This window comes from Pituophis catenifer, unplaced genomic scaffold (assembly GCF_029215685.1).
Source record: "Pituophis catenifer annectens isolate HBS135680 unplaced genomic scaffold, rPitCat1.0.hap2 SCAF_1, whole genome shotgun sequence".
Classification (NCBI taxonomy): domain Eukaryota; kingdom Metazoa; phylum Chordata; class Lepidosauria; order Squamata; family Colubridae; genus Pituophis; species Pituophis catenifer.
Window position 1 is genome coordinate 145,585,815 of NW_027256881.1, and position 27,189 is coordinate 145,613,003.

Genomic DNA, 27,189 nt, shown 5'->3' on the forward strand with positions numbered 1-27,189 from the left:
AAGTTTTAGGTTCTCCTGCCCAGCTTATGAATAATATAAAAGAGTATGCTCTCTGGGGTGTAGCGGGAAGGTCAAGATTTATTGGCAGCATTGACTTTCTCAGTTTGGTCCTGTCACTGGGTTGAGAGGAAGAGAAAAAAATATTATACTTGTGAATGTGACAGAATAAAGAAATCATCATACTCTAGACCAGTGGTGGGTTTCAAAAATTTTTACTACTGGTTCTGTGGGTGTGGCTTGGTGGGTGTGGCATGGCTTGGTGGGCGTGGCAGGGGAAGGATATTGTAAAATCTCCATTCTCCATTCCATCCGTCCCCCACTCTGGGGGACGGATACTGCAAAATCCCCATTTCCTCCCAATCAGCTAGGACTTGGGAGGCAGAGAATAGATGGGGGCGGGGCCAGCCAGAAGTTTTACTACTGGTTCTCCGAACTATTTAAAATTTCCGCTACCGGTTCTCCAGAACTAGTCAGAACTTGTTGAAACCCACCTCTGCTCTAGACTTAAGGTTAGCTTGCCCAGTTTTCATAAAATCCAAGCATTTAGTTGTCTATAATTGACAAATCTGAAAAAAATTGCTAGAATAAATGGTATGCTTTGTAATAGCAGACTACATGAGCATTTAATACATATTTAATACTATACCTGTCTACGCAAATCTCTTGTCTTTTTTGTCATTTTGTCTATTGCCAAGTTGAGGGCATCACTTCTTTCTTTGCGTCCAGCCTAGAAAATCAAATAAAGCAGCATTAGATTAAAGTACTATAATTATACAATAGCTCAAGTCTAAATTCCATTGACTTTCCCACTCATTCAGTATCAATGACAAAGTGAAATCAGCAGAGGTCTTGTATAACAAAACAGTAGTATTTTGAGTACAGTAGTTTGAGAAGTTTGATTGAACTCGCGAGGTTTTCTTTTTCAACGGCAAGGAGCGCGACAGAGCTTGAAAGGTAAGACCTGAATCCCGCTTCTCGCCGGTCCCACCTGCCACCCCCAAATTGCATCCCTAAAGGGGGTGGGTGGCTAAGCAAGGGGCAGGAGCCCTGTCATGCCCAGCGTGGGGGGGAGAAGAGACAGCAAGGGGAGCTACGTCTCGTTCCACGTGTCTTGCTTCTCCCCCGCCCCACCACCCCTTTCGATAGAGACGGTGGGGAAGGGAAGCAGCCAGGCTGCTGTTGCCATTGGAGTGGGGTGGGACATGTTGGGCCACTCGGCCGGCATGAAGAACAGGGAGGGGAGGGCATGTCCCCACCTTCTCCCACTTCAGCCTCGCCTCAACTCATTTTGGTTGTGCGGCAAGCAACCAGAGGAAATGGTGGGCATACATGTAAGTAGTTGGTGGGGGGGGGCTTATTTTGCGGGGGTGGCTTGTATTATTGCATGCGTTGAAAAGCCCAATTGGGCTTATTATTCGGACATGTCTTATTTTGGGGGGGAACACAGTATATATAATTATGTTCAATAATTTTTGTTGAGTATGCTTAGAACTGCACGCTTAGTTCCTGTAAATTTCTAGATTTGCTAGGTGTAGTGGACTCACCAGTTACTTTGAGGGAGATGTTAAGAAGAGGCTGAGCATAGATTTTTTGCATTGCAGAAAGCAGTGCAGGTCTGACCTCCCCCACAAATCCCTGAAGCCTTTTGACCGATCCCAAGAGAAAATGCAATCAAGTCTGGCGAGATTCTTGTAACATAGGTGACTAACAATAAAACCTCTGCTTGAGATCTTCCACGAACAATTCTGGTTATTTGTGCCTGATACTAAAGGTGATTTGTACACTTCACTCTGACATAACATGGTTGTTTAATTTCAGCACAATTAACCATTATGGGCTATTCAATAAATCGTAGTTAAACAAAGCATAACTTAGAACAATATATGAATCCAGATGCGAAATTAGTTGAATTAAAAGAAACCTGAATAAAGATGAACCTCTTAATTACATGGACAGATTGTTCTAACTTCCAGGAAAACTAATAATCTTGTTTGATTAAATAGCCTTTAGGGATCTTTTTCTGATTAGTTCCACCTGTTTAGAAGTGGTCATCTCTTGCAGAAAATAAGTCATTGCTGCTTTTACTTAAGTTAGCAACTGTTTCTGTCCCCAGTTATTCCTTAAGCTCCTTGTGGCCAACAGCTCGTGTGTCAGGTTTACAAATTTGGCATCTGTCTATAACATGACAACCTTTGTTACATTATGACAGTGTAGAGAAAGAGATGCATGAGCCTAAGATTCTGAATCCACATACATGAGTGCAAAAAGTCAAGGGAAATGGAAGATATCATATTTCTCAAGAAAAACATTTAGTACTAGTAAAACACAAGGCCCCTTTTTGTACAGGTGGCAGTATTGTACTAGAAAAACATCTGTTGAATTTCACTAACTAAGCAAGCAGGCTATGCCTATGCTAGGATGTAAGGCTAGTTATGTTTATTTAAAATATTTTGAAAAGAAAACATGACAAACATTAGTATCTTTGAGAGCTTTTAAGTAAAAAGGCAGGATAAAAATAAACTAACATGGATAATAACATTCTCCAGGAAATAAAACATTCAGATACAACAGAAGATGCAAAGAATAATATGTAAACCAACCTAGATTATGTTAAAACAAAAACTTGCATGTGGCAATACAAATTCTGTCTTTACATCCTTACATCCAATGCAAGTACATAGATGTAGGTTTGGCATCAATTCTGTTTTGTCATATCCTTTACAATATCTGCAATTCCTATGGATAATGGGATAAGGAAGCTGTAGCTATGGCAGGCAACAAGGAATATAATTATGCTGCCATGGTACATTGTGCAAACACTTTTTATGGGGATCCCCCTCAGAAATCCAAACTTAATCCTCATCCTCTGAATGCTAGATTGCCTTGATATCCTATGATAAGCAAGCTTGGTTTTTAATCTAAGGCAAACACATTACTGCATTTCTAACCCAGGGTTTCCGAAATAGGTATACTCTAGCTGACTCCATGTTTTTCTGCTTAAGAGTTATTGACTATGTGTCACAAACAATAAATTGTGCTTTGAAAAGATTGAATCTCATAAAATGAAGACAAATTCCAGTAGCTGGATTCAAACCAATGATCTGCTTCCAAAATGTCTATACACCTATTTGCTGGAATAGAATAATTCATGTATTATAAGTGAAAGTTTAGACTAGTAGTATAAGTAGAAATATATTTGAGTTAGGATTTAAACTTGTATATCACTATATAATAACATATTTTTATTGTATGACATTGACCTAATATATTTTAATGATGTGCAGTGTCTAAGGTAGTTGGTGGGTAGTCTAGAAATATAATAAATAAATGAACATCCAGATGGAGGAACCACTCTGGTTTTTATGCATGTTCCCTTTGAATATGTTACCAATGTATAATAATTCTTCCTGTCATACATATGATTTTACCTAAGATAAACTATAGTAGTATCCATCTTGGACAAAGTTTCTTGGAATTCTAATGTCCATTGTTTAAAATTGGAAGCCAAATGATAAATGGCTCTTATCTTGCAAATCATTTATAATCTGAATTTCCAGCCCTACAAATGCCACCTAGATGCAATATTAACCTCATTTTCTTTACTTATTCATTACTATCGTTTTGTTGAAATATTTCTCTTTAAACTTCACTTTAAGATTTCCCCTTCTTCAGTTGCCTTTGCAAATATCTGGCATAGTTATTTCTACTTTTGTCTTCCTTTGGCTCTTCTAAGGTCTGACCAGTTAACTAACAGCAGCCAAATGGTCTACTCCAGTATCTTAAGGGCATCAGGCAATTGCAAGAAAAGATTATGAGAGATTTCCACATCACAAACAATTATATCCAAATATACTCTCAATAATCTAAATTGTTCAATTCAATTACATAAAAAGACAGCAAAACTGGGAGAAAAATATATGACTTTCTATTACTATCTTTATTTAAAAATGATTCCCTTAATTAAAGCAGAGATGAGTTTTTCTTTCATAAATGGTACTGCAGATACTATTTAAATAGGACAGACACTTCTGTCCCATATTCATTCATTCATTCATTCATTCATTCATTCACTCTCGCCTCTCACAGGTACACTACAGTTCTGTGTGGCAGAAAGGATGATAGCTACTTATCCTCCTCTTCTTACTTGAAGGAGATACTCATCTTTTACAAATGAAGGGCCAATAGTTCCTTTTTTCAGTGATCTTGTCCCCTCTCCTCCAGTTTGGTCCACCTTTTCTTTTTTCATTCCAAATATGACTATCCCCTTTTCACTCCCTTTCACCATCCCATTCTTTTTTCTTTTCTTTTCTTTTCTTTTCTTTTTTTCTTTTCTTTTCCTTTCCTTTCTTTTCCTTTTTTCTTTTCTTTTCTTTTCCTTTCTTTTCCTTTTTTCTTTTCTTTTCTTTTCTTTTCTTTTCTTTTCTTTTCTTTTCTTTTCTTTTCACTGTTCAGCTGGAATGAAGATGTGTGCATGCACTTACATTTTTATGCAACAGGGAATAATTTTGTGTATGTGCATGCACACACAGAAAGAATTGATTAAAAAAATTGGAGTGCCTTATTTTACATACAACTAGGGATTAATTCAATTTCACCTTTTATCCTTTTTAAGATTGTGGCTTCTGGCAAGTATCTGTAAACCAGACTAGATATATGTCATATGCACAGGTCCTTTGGAAGGGGAAAAACCTTCCAGGACTGGATTCAGCAGAGGATGGTATACTTAAGTCTGATATAGTAAAAATGTATGCATTAAATATAATAACTGAACATGCTCATAGCTTTTTCATCTCTTCACTTCTTGGACATTGTCTACAATTTAGGGTCCCTTCCTTACGTGTACCTCAAATATTTGGAAACTATTATGCATTATTTAAAAATATGAGTTCCAAGATCTAAAATAAAAAGGACTCAGCTAAGATAATGGCGAGTTTAGTACTTGCATAGTACTATAGCCATGCACAGCATGGAGCTGCCTTTCAGTAGGTATTTGGAAGTCTGGCATTTTCAGTTTCAAAACCATACCTCTATGAACACATTTTCCCTTCTCAATCAAAAAGTTCAGCAGAAGATTGGATCTGATTTGGAAGTTGCAAAGCGAAGGCACTTGGAAGTTTCTTTATGACTTAGAACCAGACATAAAAGTTCCACATCCCACTGTTTTTGATCTAGAACAGGAAAGGACCTCTTCAGCTAGAGACCAACTCAAACACCATCTTTTTTCAAGAAAGGAGGTACTTGTTCCTATTTTGTCAAGTCTGCTAACTACTAATCACTACGTCAAGTCAGAGCATCTTTGGACTTTGTGTGCTTCCTTGGTTGCTGTTGAACAGTTTCCATCATTCTAACTGTGGATGGACAAGCGCAGTTTTTGGCTTGGCTAATGAGATCTGGTAAAATCTGTAGCTAACCTCCCCCACCCCACCAGCCAAATGTAAAGATTCAGATTTGATGGTAATTTTTTTTTCTGAAAAGTAGTGCATATTCAAAATTCTAAAAACTGTAACTGAAAATTCTTGATATATTATCTGCCATAAATATGTGATCAAGAATTCTACAAGTGTCAGGTGAAAAGAAAGTAATTTCTCTGAGAAAAATAGGAGTAGAAAAAACTAGCATAGTTACTTACACTGCTAAATCATAGTTTTAATATCATGCATGAATGCATATATGTATATATATATATACACACACACAAATATAAAAAAATTACAGGTTAAAAAATTATAGCAGTGACAGAATAATATTCAAAATATAGTGTGAGGTTACATCCTATTAGCATTAATTCTTATTAACTGAGAATTATATTTCAATGTTGCCAAATTTAGGTAAAACTATATTACCATTTCCAAATCAAATATTTACTAGGTTATTTACATTATTTGAACGGATAACTGCAAAGCCAAGGGTACAGTGAAATACTACTGCCTCTGGTTTACTCTTCAGTTCAATTTAAGAAGTAAAAGAGCTACATATTTAATAATTAAAGATGTCCTGTATATTTCCAGGGACATAGTCATTTAAAATGGAATCCATGTACCGTATTTTCCGGCGTATAAGACGACTTTTTAACCCAGGAAAATCATCTCAAAAGTCGGGGGTCGTCTTATACGCCGGGTACCCGAATCTGAGTTGCTGGCGCTGACCGATGACACTTTGGGAGCACCGGCAACATTGAGGGGAAGCTGTACTCCGAATTAGTTCCAACCTACAAGAGGTGCCAGGCAGTGCGCGGCCCACGAGAAAGGAACGCGTCCCCACTCAACCCCGGAATTCGGGTCACCTTCCTTCCTTTCCCAGCAGTCCACGGTGAAAGCGGTGGCGCGGTCGACCTGGGCCAGCGCCTTGCACACCTGGCTCTGAGTCTCCATTATGAGAAGCTCCATGCGACTTCGCATGTCTCCGCCCCAGTCGCACAGCTCTCGCAATCCGCTCACCGGAGGAGCCATGAAGTGCTCGCACCGCCTTGCCAGATCTTCCTCGTCCTCCTTTCCCCATGGCTTTTCCCGTTGTAATTGCTGCTGCTGCTGCCGCCGAGGCTGCTCCTTCATCTCCGCCCACCGCACCAGACCCAGCCTGGCCAGCACCGCCGTGGCTCCCGCAGTCCAAGCGGATCGGCACCTGGGCTCGCAGGCGAAGGGTGGGAGTGCGCAGCGATCGACGCCGATCGCTGCCACCCACCATCGCCCCAACAGGAAGAACCGCCCGGCAGCGATTCCAAGGAGCCCGAAGCGAACATCCTGGAGCAGCATGGGCTGGCCCAGAGGCTTAAACCCCGGGAGCCCAGGTGCCGAACCCCGCACAGCAGAAAAGACATGACAGCCGGTGCCCAGTTCGTTCTGCAGTCGTCCGGATCGGCGCCAAGCCAGGAAAATGCGCTGCGCACTCCCACCCTTTGCCTGCGAGCCCGGACGCTGATCCAGATGGCTGCAGAAGGAACTGGGCACCGGCTGTCATGTCTTTTCTGCTGTGCGGGGTTCGGCAGCGATCAGCGTCGCTTGGATTGCGGGAGCCACGGCGGACTCCTTCCCCACGAGGTATTGCTCTGCATTTCACCACCTCTTCCAGGCTCGCAGCCACCCACCATCGCCCCAACGGGAAGAACCACCCGGCAGCGATTCCAAGGAGCCCGAAGCTAACATCCTGGAGCAGCACGGGCTGGCCCAGGGGCTTAAACCCCGGGAGCCCAGGTGCCGAACCCCGCACAGCAGAAAAGACATGACAGCCGGTGCCCAGTTCCTTCTGCAGCCATCCGGATCAGCGTCCGGGCTCGCAGGCAAAGGGTGGGAGTGCGCAGCGCATTTTCCTGGCTTGCTTACCTTAGCTCAGTGGTTGGGGGTCAAACAACCCTTTCACAGGGGTTTTGATGGTGGTGCAATACAGAAAAACGAGCGCAACCCTCGCCATCCGGAATGAATGGTGCTGTTGTGGCGGTGGGGGAGGGGGCGGCAGAAGCGGGAAGAAGCGGCGTTTGCGATGGCTGGAAGCTGTGGGAGTGAAGCACTACTTTCATTTGTACGGCAACAGCATTCCGCCTTGGTATATTTGTGTCAGGAGTGGCGCAAGGCAGCCTTTGTTTCCTGCTGCCTGGGACTCAGAGTGGTAAATGGCGTCTGATCCGGAGAGCTGCTGGATTTTGCTCTCTAATCCGGATGCCAAATCGGCCCCCTGCAAACTCTCGTCTCTCGAGGAGCGCTCCCTGAAGCGGGGCTGGAAACTTTGGTTGGACTGCTTGAGAGAGGAGAGCTTGCAGGGGGGCGATCTGGTGTCTGCAACGGAGAGCGGCATCCAGCTTTTTCTCTCCGCTATAAGAGCGCTGTAAGAGCGGCAGCCCTCATCTCCTAATGTTTGGGACTCGGAGCGGTAAATGGTGACTGGTCCGGGGAGCAGCTGGATTTTGCAGTCCCAAGCATTAGGAGATGAGGGCTGCCGCTCTTACAGCGCTCTTACAGCGGAGAGAAAAAGCCGGATGCCGCTCTCTGTTGCAGACACCAGATCGCCCCCCTGCAAGCTCTCCTCTCTCAAGCAGTCCAACCAAAGTTTCCAGCCCCGCTTCAGGGAGCGCTCCTTGAGAGACGAGAGTTTGCAGGGGGCCGATCTGGCATCCGGATTAGAGAGCAAAATCCAGCTGCTCTCCGGATCAGACGCTATTTACCGCTCTGAGTCCCAAGCAGCAGGAAACAAAGGCTGCCTTGCGCCGCAAATATAGCAAGGCAGAATCCTGATGCTGCACTTTCAGCAGACAGATGAGGGCTGCCTTGGCCATCGGCTGGCGCAAATATACCAAGGCGAATGCTCATGCCGCACAAGTTCAAGTAGTGCTTCGCTCCCACACTTCTTCCGGCCCTCAGTCTCTCAGGGAGATGCTTGACTTCCTCTCAGCCCCAAGACACTGGCTGGCCCATGAGATGAGAGAGAGAGAGAAAGAGAGAGAAAGAGAGAGAATCAGAATGAGACAGAGAGAGAAAGAGACAAAGAATGAAAGAGAGAATGAGAGAGAGAATCAGAATGAGACAGAGAGAGAAAGAGACAAAGAATGAAAGAGAGAATGAGAGAGAGAGAATCAGAATGAGACAGAAAGAGACAAAGAATGAAAGAGAGAGAAAGACAGAATGAAAGAGAATGAGAGAAAGAGACAGAGAGAATCAGAGAGAGAGAGTGAGAGAGAGAGAATGAGAGACAGAGAAAGAGACAGAATCAAAGAGAACCAAAGAATCAGAGAGAGAATGAGAGAGAGGGAGAGAAAATGAAAGAGAATCAGAATGAGAGAATCAGAATGAGAGGGAGAGAGTGGGGAGAGAGAGAAAGAGGGGGAGAGAGAAAGAGAATGAGAGAGAAAGAGTGGGAGAGAGAGAAAGAGAAAGAGGGGGAGGGAGAAAGAGAAAGTGGGGGGGAGAGAAAGGGGGACAGAGAGAAAGAGAGAATGAGAGAGAGTGGGGGGGAGAAAGAGAGAAAGAGTGGGAGAAAGAGAGAAAGGGGGGAGAAAGAGAATGAGAGAGAAAGAGTGGGAGAGAGAGAAAGAATGAGAAAGAGGGGAGAGAAAGGGAAAGAGTGGGGGAAAGAAAGAATGAGAAAGAGTGGGAGAGAGAAAGAGAATGAGAGAGGGGGGAGAGAGAAAGAATGAGAAAGAGTGGGAGAGAAAGAAAGAGAGGGAGAGAGAGAGAAAGCGAAAATGAGAGAGAGAGAAAGAGAAAGAGAGAATGAGAGAGAAAGAGTGGGAGACAGAGAGAGAGAGAGAGACAGAGAGGATGGAGAGTGCCTGAAGGACCCCATCCCGTACTGGGAGTCCAGGTGCTTCAGCAAGCGGGGCACTGGATTCGTATTAGTGGTCTGCGAAATTTAAAATTATGAAGTTGGTGGTCCCTGAGGTCCAAAAGGTTGGGGACCCCTGGCCTAAGACCATCGGAAAACACATATTTTTGATGGTTTTAGGAATAACTTTATCGTTGGGGGTCACCACAACATGAGGAACTGTATTAAAGGGTCGCAGCATTAGGAAGGTTGAGAACCACTGCCTTAGTTGCTTGCCTTGCTTCGCTTGCCTGAATCCATTCCATCAGCAAGCGACTTCAACTCCCAGAAACAAAGCTGGCAGAGGAATTTTGGGAGTTGAAGTCTACAAGTCATAAAGTTGCCAAGGTTGGAGACCCCTGTTCTATTGGGTACCGTAAGTTTTTTTCCCCTTTGGGATCTTTAAAAAAAAAATAGTTAATTGGGGTTTTTTTTAGTTCTTTTTTAGACCTAGCCATTTAAAGTTTAGGAAGTTTAAATTTAGCTTTCATATAAAAATAAAAATAAAATAAAATAATATTTGTGCAGCTTTCTGAGATTTAGTGTGTTTCTGTAGTGTTTCACTCTAACTACACAAACACACAAAATCTCACAAAGCTGTATGTGGAATTTTGTGTGTGTAAAGTGTGAAAGTTGGGTTTTTGGGCTTTTTGTGGCTGTGTGAAGTTCCTGCTTGTTGCAGGGGCCATTTTGGGTCTAGCACAGCTACTTTTACATTGTGGATGAGCCAGTTGTGTTGTGTTGTGTTGTGTTGTGTTGTGTGTGTAAAGCGTGAAAGTTGTTTTTTGGGGCTTTTTGTGGCTGTGTGAGGTTCCTGCTTGTTTCAGGGGCCATTTTGGGTCTAGCACAGCTGCTTTTACATTGTGGGTGAGCCAGTTGATGTTTTTTTAATTTTTATTTGGTGTGCGTTGGAAGAGGGGTAGTCTTATACGGCGAGTATAGCCCAAACCCTATATTTTAACAGGAAAAGTAGGGGGTCGTCTTATACGCCCGGTCATCTTATACGCCGGAAAATACGGTATGTATTGAGTATGTATACATGTTTCTAAATTCTGTCTGAACTACCCAGATGAAGAATCATCAAAGCCAGTGCAATTGATTTTCACACACAACTTTACAATTTTTAATATAAGCTATACATTTATAAATATAGTCCCTTTAAAAAAAACTTTATAAGTGCATGCTACTAATTTCTAAAGTGCTATATCATGTGCGAGTTTTTCTGTTAAATTGTATTTGGGGACAAAGTGTTTGTGTTTGTGTGTGTGTGTGTGTGTGTGTGTGTGTGTGTGTGTGCGCGCGCGCGCAGTGTAATGCTCTTGTGTACCACCTTTACAGTTTTCATACAGAATACCAACACAAATATAAATCACAAAAATCAAAATCTGTACAGCTTAAGATTGTAGTAATAAGCATGTAATCTACAAGACAGCCTCTTGCAAAATCATTCCTATCTTCTGGATATCAGCTGAAGAATTCTTACTTTTTTTCCTCTTAGTGGTAGTCTAATCTCACAATTGAGAGTTTGCACTATAGTGCCTTAAACTGCAAAAGCTTCTGGAAAACCCAAACAAAAAGGAACGTCACAGGGTGACGTCAGCCTATATACAGTTGTGTGGTAGCAGCACATAAGCAAATGCGTTCTGTACCTTAGCCCTGAAAGCTTTTCAGCAAATGCATTCAAGCGACTACAGAAGCTTCTCTCAGTGATAAGCTACCCATCTGCCATCAACAAGTTAAGAGTAAAAAAGCCATAGCTGTGGAAAGCGTTTGCAATTAAGCAGCTGTACAGTATAAGAAAATCTGCCAATCAACTCAGCACTGATTCAGGAATTAACAGATCTGCCACTGGAAATCAAGGTCATGAATTCAAAGGAATATATTGGAAATGGGATGTGAAGTCTTTTTATTTACTCCAGAATCAAAGAAGAGTAAAGAGAGTAAATGATTTAAAAGCTGACAACGTTAGAGCTTTTTAAAGACTCACTGTGTTGAGTCTAAAACTACGACTGAATGCAACCTCCAACGTACTCAAAAGAATGGGTAAGTTTGCATTATTTGACTTCTTTTACAATGTGCAGTTAATCTAGCTTTTGAAATGCACGTTTAGGAAGCAGTACTTTTTTAAGACTGGGGAACTGTTTATCAGTAAATTCAGTAACTTAGATATCTCTACCAAGATTTTTTAAAAATAAAAATTAAAGCTCCAAAACATTTTAATGCATGTCATTATTTGCAGCAATCTTTCTCTTCTTGTTCTAAGCATACCTCTGATACGAATATCCTATTTTGTTGTTTCCCTGAATTATATTCTGCAGGCTTACGTTTCAAGTGGCCATTAGGGGCTCCTATGCTGGTAGCAGTATATGCAATGAGTATTGTTTTTAAAATGCTGCCTGCCTTGGGCACGGCTTGTCCAGCAAAATGCCGTTGTGAGAAGCTGCTCTTTTACTGTGACTCTCAGGGGTTTCACTCAGTGCCAAACACCACTGACAAGGGCTGTCTAGGTTTGTCATTGAGGCACAATTTTATTATGGAACTTGAAGGGGATCAGTTTGCAAGCTTCAGTCAACTTACCTGGCTTCATTTAGACCATAATCAAATTGATACAGTAAGAGAAGATGCTTTTCAAGGACTATATAAACTCAAGGAATTAATTTTAAGTTCAAACAAAATATCTTATTTACCAAACACAACTTTCAGCCAGCTGCTTAACCTGCAACATTTGGATCTCTCTTTCAATCAATTATCTGCTTTGAATCCTGAATTGTTGTATGGCCTTCGTAAACTGCAAACCCTGAGTTTACGTTCCAATTCTCTGAGGACTATTCCAGTCCGCCTGTTCTCAGACTGTCGTAGTTTGGATTTTTTGGATTTGAGCACAAATCGCTTGCGAAGTTTGGCGCGCAATGGATTTGCAGGATTAACCAAACTAAGGGAGCTTCACCTAGAGCACAACCAGCTGACAAAGATTAACTTTGCTCACTTCCTTCGGCTAAGCAATCTGCACATGCTCTTCTTACAGGGGAATAAAATTAGCAACCTGACCTGTGGGATGGAATGGACCTGGAGCACTTTAGAAAAGCTAGATTTGTCTGGAAATGATATCAAAGCCATTGACACGACAGTTTTTGAAATAATGCCTAATCTTAAAATTCTCCTAATGGATAACAACAAGCTAACCACTCTGGAGTCCAAGGTTTTATATTCACTTAAAACCCTAACGACTGTGGGTCTCTCCAGCAACCCCTGGGAATGCAGCCCCAAAATATGTGCACTAGCCACATGGCTCAGTGGCTTCCAAGGTCGGTGGGAATATTCCATCCTTTGTCATACCCCAAACCATACCCAGGGAGAGGATATTCTAGATGCAGTTTATGGTTTTCAGCTTTGCTGGAATTTATCGACTGTTGTTACCCCCATTGCTACAACTCACAGAGCTCCAACAACTGAATATACAAGGCGAATAAGCTCCTCAAATTTCCATGTGGGAGATAAAGAAATTTCAACCACCACAGGCATACCCTTTACCACGGAAGAACAGATGCCTGAACCAAACAATGTCATCTTCACCCAGCAGGTAATTACAGGAACAATGGCTTTATTATTTTCTTTCTTTTTTATCATTTTTGTAGTGTTCATCTCCAGGAAGTGCTGTCCTCCCACATTAAGAAAAATTAGGCAGTGTTCAATGATTCAAAGCCACAGGCAACTACGATCTCAAACACGGCTGCATATGTCAAATATGTCAGACCAAGGACCATATAATGAATATGAACCTGCCCATGAAGGACCCTTCATCATCATTAATGGCTATGGACAATGCAAATGTCAGCAGTTACCCTATAAAGAATGTGAAGTGTAATATCTACAGGTAATCTAAGAACACAAAGGAGATAAACTTATTTTAAATTGCAGGGATCTGATACATTTTTAAAAAACTCAAATACTGAGAAAGCCTAGATTTTTCTAAGCAACTTGTTTTGAGTGATGCAGTAGTATTTCAGGGTGTTGGTTTTTTTTTTAAATAAACCCACAATATTTTCAGTGTTTAAATAACAGTGTTGGCATTACATTTGCATTCCTGATGTTTGGAATCTAAATATGCTCAGCCCAAAATATGTATATTGTTTCATGTTATGTAATTATATATGTAATTTTTTATTTTTTTACTCCCAAGCCTCCAGATATAATTTAGAAAAATAATTTGGATGAAAATATTGTTGGGTATCTATTTAATGGACTTAAGGGGGAATATTTTACCAAATGATGCATTGTAATTACTAAATTTTACCAACATTTCAGCCAGTTCAGTGTTTCACGAAGTACATACTAACCAAAAAACAAAAAGGTAATTTCCTTAAAAGATTGTTCTGTCTTGTGGTCTACAGTACAAAGGTGCAGAAAAGAGATTTTCCAGTCTACTACAGCATGGAATTTTAGTACTATTTTAACTCCATAGTAAGAATTCAGAATTCTAAATGTGTTGCAAATTCAGAATATAGCTACTGCCACTTCTGAATAAAGATCACATTCATTACTTCAAAATATTAACCTGCTCCAGCTATTCAGTAACATTTAGTGTGGTCTCCAAATATTACACGAGCTTCAACTTTTGTTAAATCTGTCCTGACTTTAATGGGCTACATTTCATACCAAGGAGCAACATATAAAGAAATGAACACTAAGGATTTTTTTAAAAGCAAAAAAGCCCTCTTTCTTTTCCTCAACAAGCGTAACTGACTACTTAATACCAGAAAACTATTTTCTATATTCATTACTATTCCTCTGGCACCAAATTATTCTCACAGAATGAACTCTCAATTACCACTGTAAATTCCAACACTGGATAATTTAAACACCAATCCAATATTCAAGGAGAGGGCTCTACTGATTGCAATATAATTAATTAATTTAATTACACTTGTGGAAAGAGTAAGAACTTTTAAAACTCAGATTGGTAATTTTTTTTTGTGGAGAAAGATTATAATGTCATTTAAAATAGAACAAAATTTCTCTGAAAAGCAAATAATCAATTTTGGTTTAGTGTTTATGAAACTTACTATACTACATATTTGTGTAGTTTAAATGTAATACAATTAAGAAATTATTTAGTACAACTCTCAAATCATGAACACGTAATCAAAGGTATAATATTTTGAAGAAAATGTACATATGTAGATCTAACCATCATGCCAAATTCAAGAATGACATTTGTTAGTGGGGAAAAGAAATATTGATGCTTGGATTCTTTAAATCAATATATAACATTGTATATTGTACTATGCTGCAAGGTTTTCAAACAAATCATCATTTTTCTGATGCGTGTGCTATATAAACATCCTTGAATAAATATTGCAAAGGTTTGAACAGGGTGAAAAGGATGGAAATTTCAGACTTTAAAGCCAATGCATCAAATCCCAGTACTTGCAAGTTTTATAATTGGCATTACTTTAGCTCAATATATTGGATTGTATTACTTAAAGCTCTATTAAACCAAACTATTAGTGAAAAGTAGATAAAATCTACAAATCCTCTACATGATAAGACATTGTCTTTCAGCCATATACAGCTTATTCTATGCATCTGGTAACTAGATTTTATCTGCATTGAAACATAATATCTATTAAGAATCCATGTTCCACTTATCAAACCGAGAACTGCCTATGTTTTGGTCTCTATTTCCACCTACTAACTTAACAAGAACCCACTGTGTGTAAGGAAATTGGTTTGAAGGTGAAGAGAGATGTATGAACTGCAAAGATATGGAAGGCAACTGAGTAACAATTATGTTAACATTTACATTCTAACAGAACATTTTTCTCAGCATCTTAATGACATTTGTATCTCATAAGATACTCCATTAGAATACAGCCACACATTATTTCATCAGCACTACTTAACTACTATATGGAGTTGCAACAACTGGCTTACTAATTGGTCAAAACCTTTTATTATTACTATCCCTTCTCTTCAGAGCACTTCACCTAGGTTAGGAGATGGTGCAGGAAGTACTAGCAGCTAAGAGATTTATTTTCTCCTATGTTAATCTGTTCTCTTTTCTTTCTGAATTACCTGAAAACACCTATACAGTATAATATAATTTTCATAGTCATACAAGATTTGAGAATACAAATTTTAGCCCGAGTTAGTATCTCATGTTATCATGCCTACATATTTGACTGTTTAAAGAGAAAGTGCAGGACAATATTATGCGTTAATTCTATAACATCAGTCATATAGGCTGCATGGTACAGTTATATAATTACCAAAGTATATCAGCTGTAGACCAGTTTGGTTCTAGTTATGTTAATTGGATTTCTCTAATCTACTTTTCCTTAAGAGTCTAAAAGGAGGGCATTTTTTAAAGTGACAAAACTAACAGCTACTGATATCACATTCAGTAATGCAGCAAGTATTATTTAAGACTGACCAGTCCCAATATGTATTTTCACACTGACAGGATAATTAAATAAAGAGTTTGAATATATGCAAACGCCATAGGCAAAATATTAATATCACCCAAAAGCAATTTAAACACAATTTTCAGTGCCCCCCCCTCCCCGGATTACTACTTATTCATGGGAAGATGGGTAAGATATATCCTTGGCAAAGATCCAAATGCTGAATCATTAAATGAAATTTTAGGTGATATGTAAACCTGTATGAATTAATTCTAAACTGGTGTTAAATTATGAGGCTATTGATCACACCCAGCCCAAAGCATCATATTTCTCCCAAATGCTCCTACCAAAGCTGAAATACAGATTTTGCCATTTTTATTAGCAGTTCTTAACAGAATGCCATCTTGAATTAATTCATCTTCTATAGTTGATATTTCAAATGATGATTACAACAGTCCCAGAAGGAAAATAAATAATGGACCCATCACTTATTTTAGCACTATTCAATCAGTCCTTGAACATATAGATTATTTCCATTATTTCAGAAAGCAAAGGTTCCTGCAAGCAAATCCCTGAATTAAATGTTCTCTGCTATTATAGGAAGAACAAGTTGTGATCGTTAATTATGTTCAATATCACCTTCCAGTCCAAGATCCAATACAAAGACTGAACTTTATAAGCTTTTACTGGCACAGTACTGTACTATAAATTCATATTAATTTAATATTGCAGGACATATTTAGTGGGGAATCTTATTGAGACATCATATAATATAATACAAATCATATCATCTAAATGAAAAACAAATAATGGTCATCATGTCTGCATCATCACTTTTAGAGATATATGCTATACTTCTATTTCAGTTATCATTCTATCTTCCCCCTCAAATTTTTAAATGTTGAAAATATTAATAGAAAATTCAAATGATTTCTACTAGCAATATTCCAAGTGCATTTTTGATGGTGGTGGTGGGAAGTTATAATGCAGTAAGTGCAGTGTACAAAAACATTAAAAAAAAATCTATACATTATAAAACCAGAAGCGGACTCTTTTTTGGTGCCCTTTCAAAATAAGAAACTGTGAATTTCATTTTCTTTCTTGGTTATAAGTTTGCTTATATCTTTCCTTTATAATACAGGTTATAGGAAAATCTCTTTTTGGAATGAGCATACTGTTTTGCTTCCAAGATACAAATATAATGCCCTCGTGTTTTGGGTATTATCAATGTCACGGTATCATGATATCAATATCAAGTAGACATTATTTTGTTACTTATATCGGGTAAATAGAAAATTTCCGTATCACAACCCTCAAGATTTTTCATAAGGATGACAAATTGTAGAGGACTGCCTTTTTTAAATTCCAAGAACATAATATTAAATTTGAATTGGAAGTAGCTCAACATCATTAAGTCAAATACTTTCACAAATTTTCATATTTTTCATGTTCTCATCTGCAAATTATTTATAAGGAACCCATGTTGGGCATAACGTCCAGTTTTATGTGCTAAGATTACTGTAATTTCTTAGGCTGTTTCATAAAATGAAGAAAAAATTATCAGCAGATTCTACCAAATCTTTTTTTTGGGGGGGGGGCACCTCTGAACTGGACTCTGCCAATAGACATAAGAAAATGTAAAGAACTTAGTTTGATAATCCCATGTTATGAATTTTCTTATATTAATTAATCACCTGTTATTCAACATGATTTTACTGAATCACTACATTGACAAGAGTAGAATCTGAGATATAATCTTCCAGAATACATGTGAAAAATCTTTTTTATATCAAACACCAGATTTTCCAACACAATCAAATTGATCACTTGTACAACAAAAACAATCTTCAGTTCCTCTGCCAGTTTATGTGCAGTCAGCAAGGTAAGGCTCATGGCAAATTTAATTTCTAGTCCAAGTGCTTAAATAAGAAGATATAATATAAACCGTTCCATGTTTAAGTTTCTAAGTATGAGACTTAACAGTCCATGAAAGGAAAAACATCAGTCTCAAATTGCTCTGAGGCCATTCAAAGACTTCCACAGAAAGCACTGATTAAAAAGTTCAAGAAAAAACATTTTGTAAAGGGATCAGAATGGTAAACAGATTACGAGGTCTCAGATTCTATCTTGTAAGAACAGGTTTTTGTATTTTAAATTATTTCATTCATTTAAGTAGACTTAAAAGATACTAAAACATGCAATATATGTAGTTCTTAAGCCCATTTCTACTCAAGGGTCTACGTCCCTAAGAGAAATGTGCAGTTTAACAGAAGACCACAATAAGCATTAAGAACTAATTACCGCATTTGAATTAAGAAGGAAATCACTTTTGTTAATATATGGTGAGTCTAATGTACATTAGAGATGCTTATCTGGGGTTTTCAATCTAAAATTGAGAATAACTTCTGGGACAGACATATATTCTAGTATTTAGTCATCTCAACGCGTAAGTGGCTTTCAATTATCATAATTGATGAAATTCAGACAACCTGACCTTAGAGGCTTTTGTTATAAAAGCACACCACCTATCTTGCAACAAAAATTATCCAATGTTTTCTAATAAGCATAGCTATTTGTTTAAAAGACAAGATTTAATTCTCCCTTTTCCTTGTACTGCTCTTCACTTTTCAAATGCCTAAAATCTGCAGTATATTTCAGAAGAGCAGTTTTTCATCCTTTTCAAGGCAGAAAAAATATCATTGGATTAAAGACACATTTAAATACTTCACTATTATTAATACTGCTCAGCATACACAGTGTAGTAGTAGTGATATTAATATCTCACATTAAATAAGATCAGGATGTTACAGGAGAGGATGCCATTCCATCAGCAGAAAGTAAACATGAATTATTCCATATTATTTGAATGAAGCAATTCCTCTCCCCCCATAACTAGATAGCCTTGTCTGATTACAAGAAGCAGAACTGCAATTTTCTAGGTGCTGTCTTAGCTTTTTTTTTTTTTTTTTTTTTTTTTTTTTTTGCTTAGAGGTTGAAAAATAACAATTTCTCCTTTCAGTAATATTAACTTCTGTTCTGAGATGTCCTTCAATTATTTTGGTTATATGCTCTGGAAATAGGCTAAGAGGAATTAAGCAAAAGCAATGTGCATGTAATTTTCTTTTCAGAAAATGAGGACAATAATTTGCTTTTTAGATACATTTTGAAATGTAACGATATTTGAATGGCCTAATTTCCTGATAGACAAGCCCCATTATCAATTGAAGCTTAAAATGCCTTTGACCTTTCATTGTCTTCTCAATGTTTAAACTCTTATTAGTGCTGGAAATCATTTCTTACTTTATCAGCCACTGCATATTTTTGATTCTTCTAAGAAAAAAAAGCAGAAGAGACAGAGATGCCTTGTTAATCAGAAATAGTTCCTGGCATATGTGAATTTTTAAAAAAATTTACATATTCATCCTTTACCTTTTCTGGAAGCTTGAAGTAGTATATAAATCCTTCCCCACCAACCTGTATCCCATAATAACTTGTAATAAGAGAAAAAAAGATTGGTCCAGTTAATGACACAAGCTCTATGGTTAAGAGAAGAACCCTGGGGTCTCCAGTGCAAGTTTAATGCACTGGCAGAAAAACTCAGCAGAGTAGTCTAGCTTGGAAACTAAATATTGTTTTCCACTATGAAAAATTGCTACTGATCTATAGAACTGCAGATACTGGAAATTTTTGCTCCTTTTTTTTTTTAAATTAATATTAATGATGTGTTATTAAATAAGCTAGGTTAAAATAATCTGTTGGTTTGTTTTCTTAAATAAAGATAAGCTTTTAATTAAATTAAAACCAAAAGTATTACATCTTCTCACAGTACTGCCAGATGGCAAACACAAAATGGCTATGGTACTAAACTATAACTTTAGTATTTGATAGAGCTACACTCCTGTTAAAAGTTGCAATACTGTAATCAGTGTTCTACATATTGAGATCTTGCCACATAATTCTACATCTTATAACTAAGAGTAACCTATCAAATATGTATTAGGTTTTGAATAAATTCCATAATCATAGAGCTGGAAGGGGCCTTGGACATCTTCTAGTCCAAGGCAAGATCCTCATAACAACCTGGACAAATGGTTGTCCAATCTTTTCTTGAAAACCTCCAGTGATGATAATTGAATTAATATCCATATAACAATGTTATTGCATAAATGGACCAAATATCTCAAAATAGGACTGGGAAAATGTCCGATTGCTGATACAGTCAATTTTCCTTTCTGCAAGGCATGGCATTTCACAACTATTTCTGAATTTAATTTTCTCAATAATGCAGAAAAGAAATTCATGAAACACTATTCAAGGTTTTGGTTACCACCTTTAGAGCGCTCCATGGCTTAGGACCTGGTTATTTACGGGACCGCCTACTACCACAAGCAGCCTCCCACCGGCCGGTACGCTCTCATAGAGAGGGGTTCCTCCGGGTGCCGTCAGCTAAACAATGTCGACTGGCGGCTCCCAGGAGGAGGGCCTTCTCTGTGGGAGCACCCACTATCTGGAACGAGCTCCCCCCAGAGATATGTAGGATCCCGGATCTGCGCACTTTCCGCTGTGCTCTTAAGACTCTCCTATTCCAGCAAGCTGGCCTGGCCTAATTTTCTCCCGTTTTAAAATTCTTTTAAATCGAAATTTTAACCTGTTTTAAATTATTGGGATTTTTAATTGTCTCAGGCTAAATTATTTAATCTGGTTTTAATTATGTTCTTAACTTTTGTATCTATGTATTTTATTCTGTGCCTGTTCACCGCCCTGAGTCCTTCGGGAGTAGGGCGGTATATAAATCTAATAAAACATAAAACAAACTATAATTAACAAAGGTCAAATATTTTAAAAAATTAGTCATAATTGGTGAAGAGGGTTAAGTGGCTTCCATTATTGAAGAGGATTGAATTAAATATACTACATACCAGTACCAACTAAATTAACCAAATTTTTAACGCTCATAGTTCATTCCAGCACTACTCAAGTACAAACTTTCATGATGTCAGCTTTACCAGGCGGACCAGACAGGAAACACAACCAGAAGCTAATTCCACTTTATTGTAAAGCTACATGAGCCATGGTGGCACAGTAATTAAGAGTGCAGAACTGCAGGCTACTTCTGCTGATTGCGTTGCCTGCAATTTGGCAGTTTGAATCTCAGCAGGCTCAAGGTTGACTCAGCCTTCCATCCTTCCGAGGTGGGTAAAATGAGGACCCAAACTGTTGGGGCCAATATGCTGACTTTGTAAACTGCTTAGAGAGCGCTGTAAAGCACTGTGAAGCGGTATATAAATCTAAGTGCTATTGCTATTGTTAAATTAGCAGTGTCTTCTAAAAGGACCAATCTCCTGCCACCTCCTTTATAGACCAAGAAACTAAAGAGGGTCCCTCCTGAGCCTCTTACCCTGCCACTATCCAGCTGTAGGCTATGCTCTCTCTTATCTGACTATTCCTTAGGCACCATCTCTTCATCCTGTTTCCCAAGAACTTTCTCACATACATTATACATTAAGTCCTGTTCAACACTGTTTTTAATTTAAATTTTAAGTCTCTAGATGTTTTCTATTTTCTGTGCAAAGTATGACAGTACTGAAGCTGATTAACTGAAGCTACTGATTTCTGAATGGGGCAGATTCTGTTTCAGAAATTATGTCCTGTCTTACTAGACAGGCCAGTATATTGATAGTAAAATCCTTCCCTACTATCTTCTGGGCAACAAAGGACAAGGAAGGTGACTGGGGCTTTAATTTGCAGAAGGATGCAGTTTTGAAAATTGTGCAAAGCTACTTAGAACTCAAATATACTTCTTAAAGTTGGGCACACATGCATTAAAGGGCTATTTTTTCTTTAGTGTAGCATTGGTTTGAATCATCGTATGTACAGTATTTGTGGCTAAATCAAATTAATTTTATCATATAAAATTGTTATTTGGATTTCCAAATGTTCCAAAATATGCTTAAGTGCTATTTAATTAAAGTAACTATTTTTTCTAAGTACTTTAAGTACTTCAATTGCACATCTGACGACAAAATGAATGGATTTATAAATTACTATAGACTCATTGTCCAGGATCTTCTCAATCATCCTCGCCTTACTATCATATTGTAAGCCACTTTTGAAAGTTAAGTCCACAAGATAGTTTCACTGAAATACGAAAAAATATGGTTGAAATGAAAAGAAGTCAAACTGGACTCCTGAACCTTGAAGCATACCTTTAAGAGTTCTTCACATCCCTGGCTACTATAAAATATTTGCTGACTGTAGATTTTCAAAAGAATGTTTATACAAACTAAATATTTTATATTTAAAATATAAAATGAAGAGAGATGAATATACTTGGCTATCTTTTAGGATGTTTTCATATTTAGGCCACGTATTATCAAAGGAAATCAAGAAAACTAAACTCAATTTCCCACATTATTGGCTTCATTCTCCTTAAGTATTTCACAAAATCTAGGGACAAAGCTATATCTGTTGTAAATGTGATAATTTCCACTTGGAAGTCACGCCAGGAACGCTATCTGAAAATACCTCAAGTCTAGGTGGTTTTTCAGGAGGCACCTAGAATATCAAGAAGTATATGAACATATCCAACAGCCGTAGGTAAAGTTTTAGATGCCAGCTTTTCAAATGTACTGGTATACTTATTTTTATAGAGGGAAACATGGATTCTAGCTGCAGTTTGGCAGTTCAAACCTCACCGGCTCAAGTTTGACTCAGCCTCCATCCTTCCAAGGTGGGTAAAATGAAGACCCAGATTGATGGAGGCAATATACTGACTCTTTAAACCGCTTAGAGAGGGCTGTAAAGCACTATGAAGTGGTATATAAGTCTAAGTGCTATTGCTATGAACAAACAATTCAGTCTTTTTTTAAAAGCCAAATGCCATGATTTTTTTCTCTCTCCCAATACATAAAGCATCTGATGAAGTCAGCTGCTCTAATGTATGCATTCTGGTGCCCCCAGCAAGCAGGTGTAATTTACCAAACAATATGACTCCATCTGTAGTTTCAAGTCTGTTGTCCAAACCAGGGCTTTGTCTTATTGTTCTTTGAATATGATTAAAAAAAAGAAGCCAAGAACAAGCCATTATTTTATTCAATGATCTGTTCTAAAAGCTCACTATTTTATCTGAGAAGGAAAAATAATGGAAAGGTTAGGAAAAAAGGGGGAATTGTAAAAAAATAAACTAGTTTAATGGTTGTGCATAAATTTAGATATTTTTGCAACAAAAGAACTAAAGGAATGCATTATAATACTTGCTACAATCCTCTCTTGGGTTTTTTCCCTTTTACCAACCTCTTCACATTTTCTCAATTTAAAAAAAAAAAAGCCTAATTTTTTTCTTTGCAAGAAGTATAGATTTGCTATCTTTATCTCTTACTTTTCCAAAGCTTGTCTCCCTTTTCTACCTTCCATTCAAATAGAAAGAGTTCCTTCATAAAAACAGATTGGAAATTAGTTGATTTTATCACATTATAATTAATTATAACACATCAATCTTGTCCTTTACAAACACAGCCATGCTAAATCAGCTAGAGCAGGTGTACTTGTCAGTCTACCTAAAGTAAGATTTTTTTAACTTAGTATCTGCCAATAGATATTACAATTCTGAATATACTCCAAATGTATTTCCACATATAATTCATTTAGAGAATTTTGATAAGCTCATCATAAATTATTTTGAGCATTCTGGCTGGATGTAACTCAGGAATTTCACCTTGTAGTCACTAATCTACAGAGTGGGAGATGTTATTGTTTAGCCATTTTTACATAAGTGAAACATTTAAATAGTTAAACATTTAATTTCACTGAATTTCAGCTACTATTGGATGAAGGAGGTTGGGCAAACTACAAAGGGGTAAAGTTAACATTTTTATCCATTTTCTGGGTTATTTTAACATTTGATAGCGACGCTAAGAGTATTTGTAGTTTAATATATCTATTTTTTCATTGTTTGACAAAAATCAGCAGGAAGTAATAACATTATTCTTCAGCAATCTAATGCTAAAATGTGGTGTCATAATCTTCCACAGTTCCCCAAAAGGGGCTTTGGAGGCTGCATCCCTGCATCCCTCCCCATAAGTTATCCAGCCTCGGTCTATTCAATACACTTGTAACTGTGCTAAGAAAGGGAGATGAGCACTGCCCCCTAGAGTTGGACACAACTGGACAAGGGAAACCTTTATCTTTACCTTTTCTACTCAAGCACAAAAAATATCCTATTAAAAATTAATATTACTGGCAGAGTTATGAGTTGTAGACATGTAGAATGTATTGTTTTAACTACTGTAACACGGTTTTCATACGCAAGACATTATTTCAATTTACACATCTTATGTATTTTTAACATTCCTCTGCCAGAATGTTGCCAAATTCAAAAACTATTTCTCTCACTCTTTTAATACAGAATCAATTCTAAATGAGGGGAAAAAATCCAAGCCTTTGAAACTCTTTATTATTCTAATTTATCCTCAAGTCAATTTCAAAAATTAATTAAAAAAAAATACTCTGATTCAGAGGATTTTGAGAATTAATTTACAATTGAGGCCAGAGGTTTTTCTTTGGGGGGGATTGATAGACAAAGGGTTTGGAAAAAAGTGGTGGAACTTTGTTTTTGTATACAATAACTGCAGTGAGATTATTACATGCACAAAGGAAAAATTTGGCATTACCCACAATGAGGAATGGTTGGTAAAGATGATGGAATGTGCCGAGATGGCCAAATTGACTCCCTTGATCAGACAAAAGTCAATTATCTATGTTTATAGCTGACCTGGAAACTCCTTATAGATTTTTTGCATGAAACAGAAAAAAATTAACTTATGATTTATGGGTTTGATGATTAGACAGGATAGATTACAGAAAGAAGAGAGTTATGTTGTAACCATAAAGTAAAAGGAAACTCTATAACTCTACTTATAACTGTTGGAAGGAAGATTGGAAGGTATTTCCTTGTTTTTTTCTTTTTGTACTTTTAGCTTTCTCTTTGATTTAAACATCTATGGAGATTTTCAGTAATCCAGGTCATAGTTGTCTCAAAGGTGTTTTTTTTTCCTTTCAAAAGGAAAGTGGATTGTTTTTTATTTGAGGAAGAAGACTAAAATGTTTCACTTCTTATCCAAGAAGCTTCATCAGTTATAACATTCTCTTTGATTTCTTATTCCCCCCCCTTACATTGTTATTAGTTTATATTAGTTTTTAACTTCATTTTTTTTTAAAAAAAATCTTTGAATAAAATTAAGCAGCATAGCAGAAGACCATCACAGGACAATTACAATTTTAATGGCCTAATTTTACTTTTGAGAGAATCTATACACATTTTCTAATTCAAATCACATTGTGTTATTCTCCCAAATCCCAACGAAAAGGAAAAGTTTGCAAGTATACTTGTTACTTACATTTCCCATGTATTCTGAAAGCAGATCTTGCAAGGCTTGTCGCACTGCATTACACTCGGCCACTATGCGTTCCCGTCGGTCATCACGTGTGCAGGATGAATCAGCCATTAGGGCTGCACCACTAATGATGCTCTCCAAGCGCTCTTCTAAGGATGGCCTAAAACGCTCTTCACTGAAGTTCAAGGGATCTACAATAATTTGTTTCTGTTAAGAAGAAATGGTTTATAACTTTTAATAAAGTGACATGCAGCTCTTTTGATGAAGACCTTTTAAAATTAATATAAAATATGTGTGTTTAACAAGGTCAACAGGTATTAATTTTTTAAAAAACTATACGACAAAACATTTATATGAATTTAAGATTGCATTAGTGATCTCATTTATATTATCAGAAAATTGACTTCAATTTTGTGGTTTGTCAGTTTTCCAGTTTTCCAACTTACTGTATACTGTTATTTCTTAATGTTATTATTTTTAAAAAATCAGCAGTTTTTTATTTTTCTTAAAAATTCTCCTGGGTGCTAAAGTTTCTTTGATTTGGTATCAGCAGCTCCAAATATTTTAATTACTCTAATTATGCTCTTATCTTTTATCTGTTGATCTTTTTAATGGATCATCAGTTATGCCATTTTACTGCAAGAATGAAACACTACTCAGTAAAATCTCATATGGCAATATTTTTTAAAATTTTACAAATCTGAGTGAATTTATTTTGTCCACATTTTGGATAAATGTCCACACTTTGGACAATGTAGCTAGAAGTGACCTATTTGAAATATTAAAAGGGGATTTTAAGAGACTGTGTTAATTAATTTGTTGTACCAGCTGCAGCTCCTCAGATTCTATCTTCTATATAACTATCAAAAGGTACAGAAGCCTTGACCTCATTCTAAGTGGTCAATCTGAGCTCAACTGCTCAGGGAAAAAAAAAAGAAAGCTGGGAAAGCTGGATAATGGAAGATCAATTTAGCTGGGAAAAGTATCTTGCAGAGGCTGCAGAGAGCTGCATATGGTTGACTAGGAAAAGTGGTTCTCAACCAGATATGAGTATCAGATGTGTCATTCAAAAATAGTTCAAGTGGAACACAGAGTAAACTGAAACTGTCTTGAGAAAGCACAAACGGCTGTCTGGTTATTTGACAGCCTATCTGAATTCTAGAAAATCTGAAAGTCTAGCCCCAAACTGGAAGCCCATTACACTTTATGTCGACAAACTGGAAAATTGAAATTTTATGATTTTTCTATGAAAAGAACTTTTAGTGCTGTTATAAAATGCAAAGTTACAAGCAATTTGCATTTCTAAATTGCTAGAGTTGGTTTGAGCTGGGTATTATTAAATTAAGTGTTGGTTATACCTAATTTAAACATTCCCAATTCACATTCCTGTAAATATGCTAGATCCTGCTGCATTTTGAAAGACACTACTTTTATTACTTTTTACAGTCATGGAATAATAATCCCCCTTATATCAAGGTTGCAAATCAGAAACTGTCAATCATACTGCTCCAGAAATATAGTGCCAAAACTTATTTATGGTACTAACTTAAAACTTACATCAAAGTTATTAAGTGCATAAGCCAACTCTCCACCACCACCCTGATGATGGACAGAATCTTCAGAAGCTGTCGCTTGGGCAGCATTAGAGATTCCTGTGACTGCCTGCTGCAATTGCTTGTAGATCAAGTCTCTATTGGCTTTATAGGCAGCTACATCCGGATGCTGGAGGCAAGCTTGAGAAGCAGTATAAAGAATAGGGATGTTTTTCTGAAGAATTCCTCTGGCTGCAGCCATCTGGTCACGATGACCAATGTCTTTCAGTTCCTGCAGAAACAGTAACATTTTATTTAGGGATAAAAGATTTTTTGGGAATGTAGTTTTTCTATCAGCAGTGACAAGAAGTGAGATTCCAAGTATAAATCCCAATAGCCAATGGAGGGGGGCTGATGCAATCCCACAGTACCTGGAGAGGAACATATTGTCCATTTCTTATCTCAGTGGGTCCCAATCTTTTGGGCACCAGGGACTGGTTCCATGGAGAAAGATTCTTCCGTGGAGCAGAGGGGGCATGGTTTTACATGCTGCCTGCATCCTATGGCTGG

At 37.7% G+C, this 27,189-nt stretch overlaps 2 protein-coding genes across 2 annotated transcripts in view; one reads left to right on the forward strand and one right to left on the reverse strand.

Moving 5' to 3' along the window:
- CTNNA1 (catenin alpha 1) overlaps positions 1–27,189 on the reverse strand; it is a 71,699-nt gene that overhangs the window by 29,915 nt on the left and 14,595 nt on the right. Inside the window, exons 6-8 of the mRNA XM_070933038.1 lie at positions 26,645–26,911; positions 25,091–25,294; positions 647–727 (exon numbers count right to left, since the gene is read on the reverse strand). Of these exons, the coding sequence (XP_070789139.1) occupies positions 647–727; positions 25,091–25,294; positions 26,645–26,911 (552 nt within the window). The remainder of the gene's footprint in view (positions 1–646; positions 728–25,090; positions 25,295–26,644; positions 26,912–27,189) is intronic.
- Positions 11,305–13,156, forward strand: LRRTM2 (leucine rich repeat transmembrane neuronal 2). Its single transcript, XM_070956115.1, has 2 exons — positions 11,305–11,334; positions 12,038–13,156. Exons 1-2 carry the CDS (start codon positions 11,305–11,307, stop codon positions 13,154–13,156), a joined length of 1,149 nt encoding a protein of 382 aa, XP_070812216.1.

Coding starts and splice junctions, on each gene's coding strand:
- LRRTM2 (XM_070956115.1), top strand. CDS start 11,305: ATGCAACCTCCAACGTACTCAAAAGAATGG. Junction 11,335..12,037: donor CAACGTACTCAAAAGAATGG/GTAAGTTTGCAT, acceptor TCTTTCAATCAA/TTATCTGCTTTGAATCCTGA.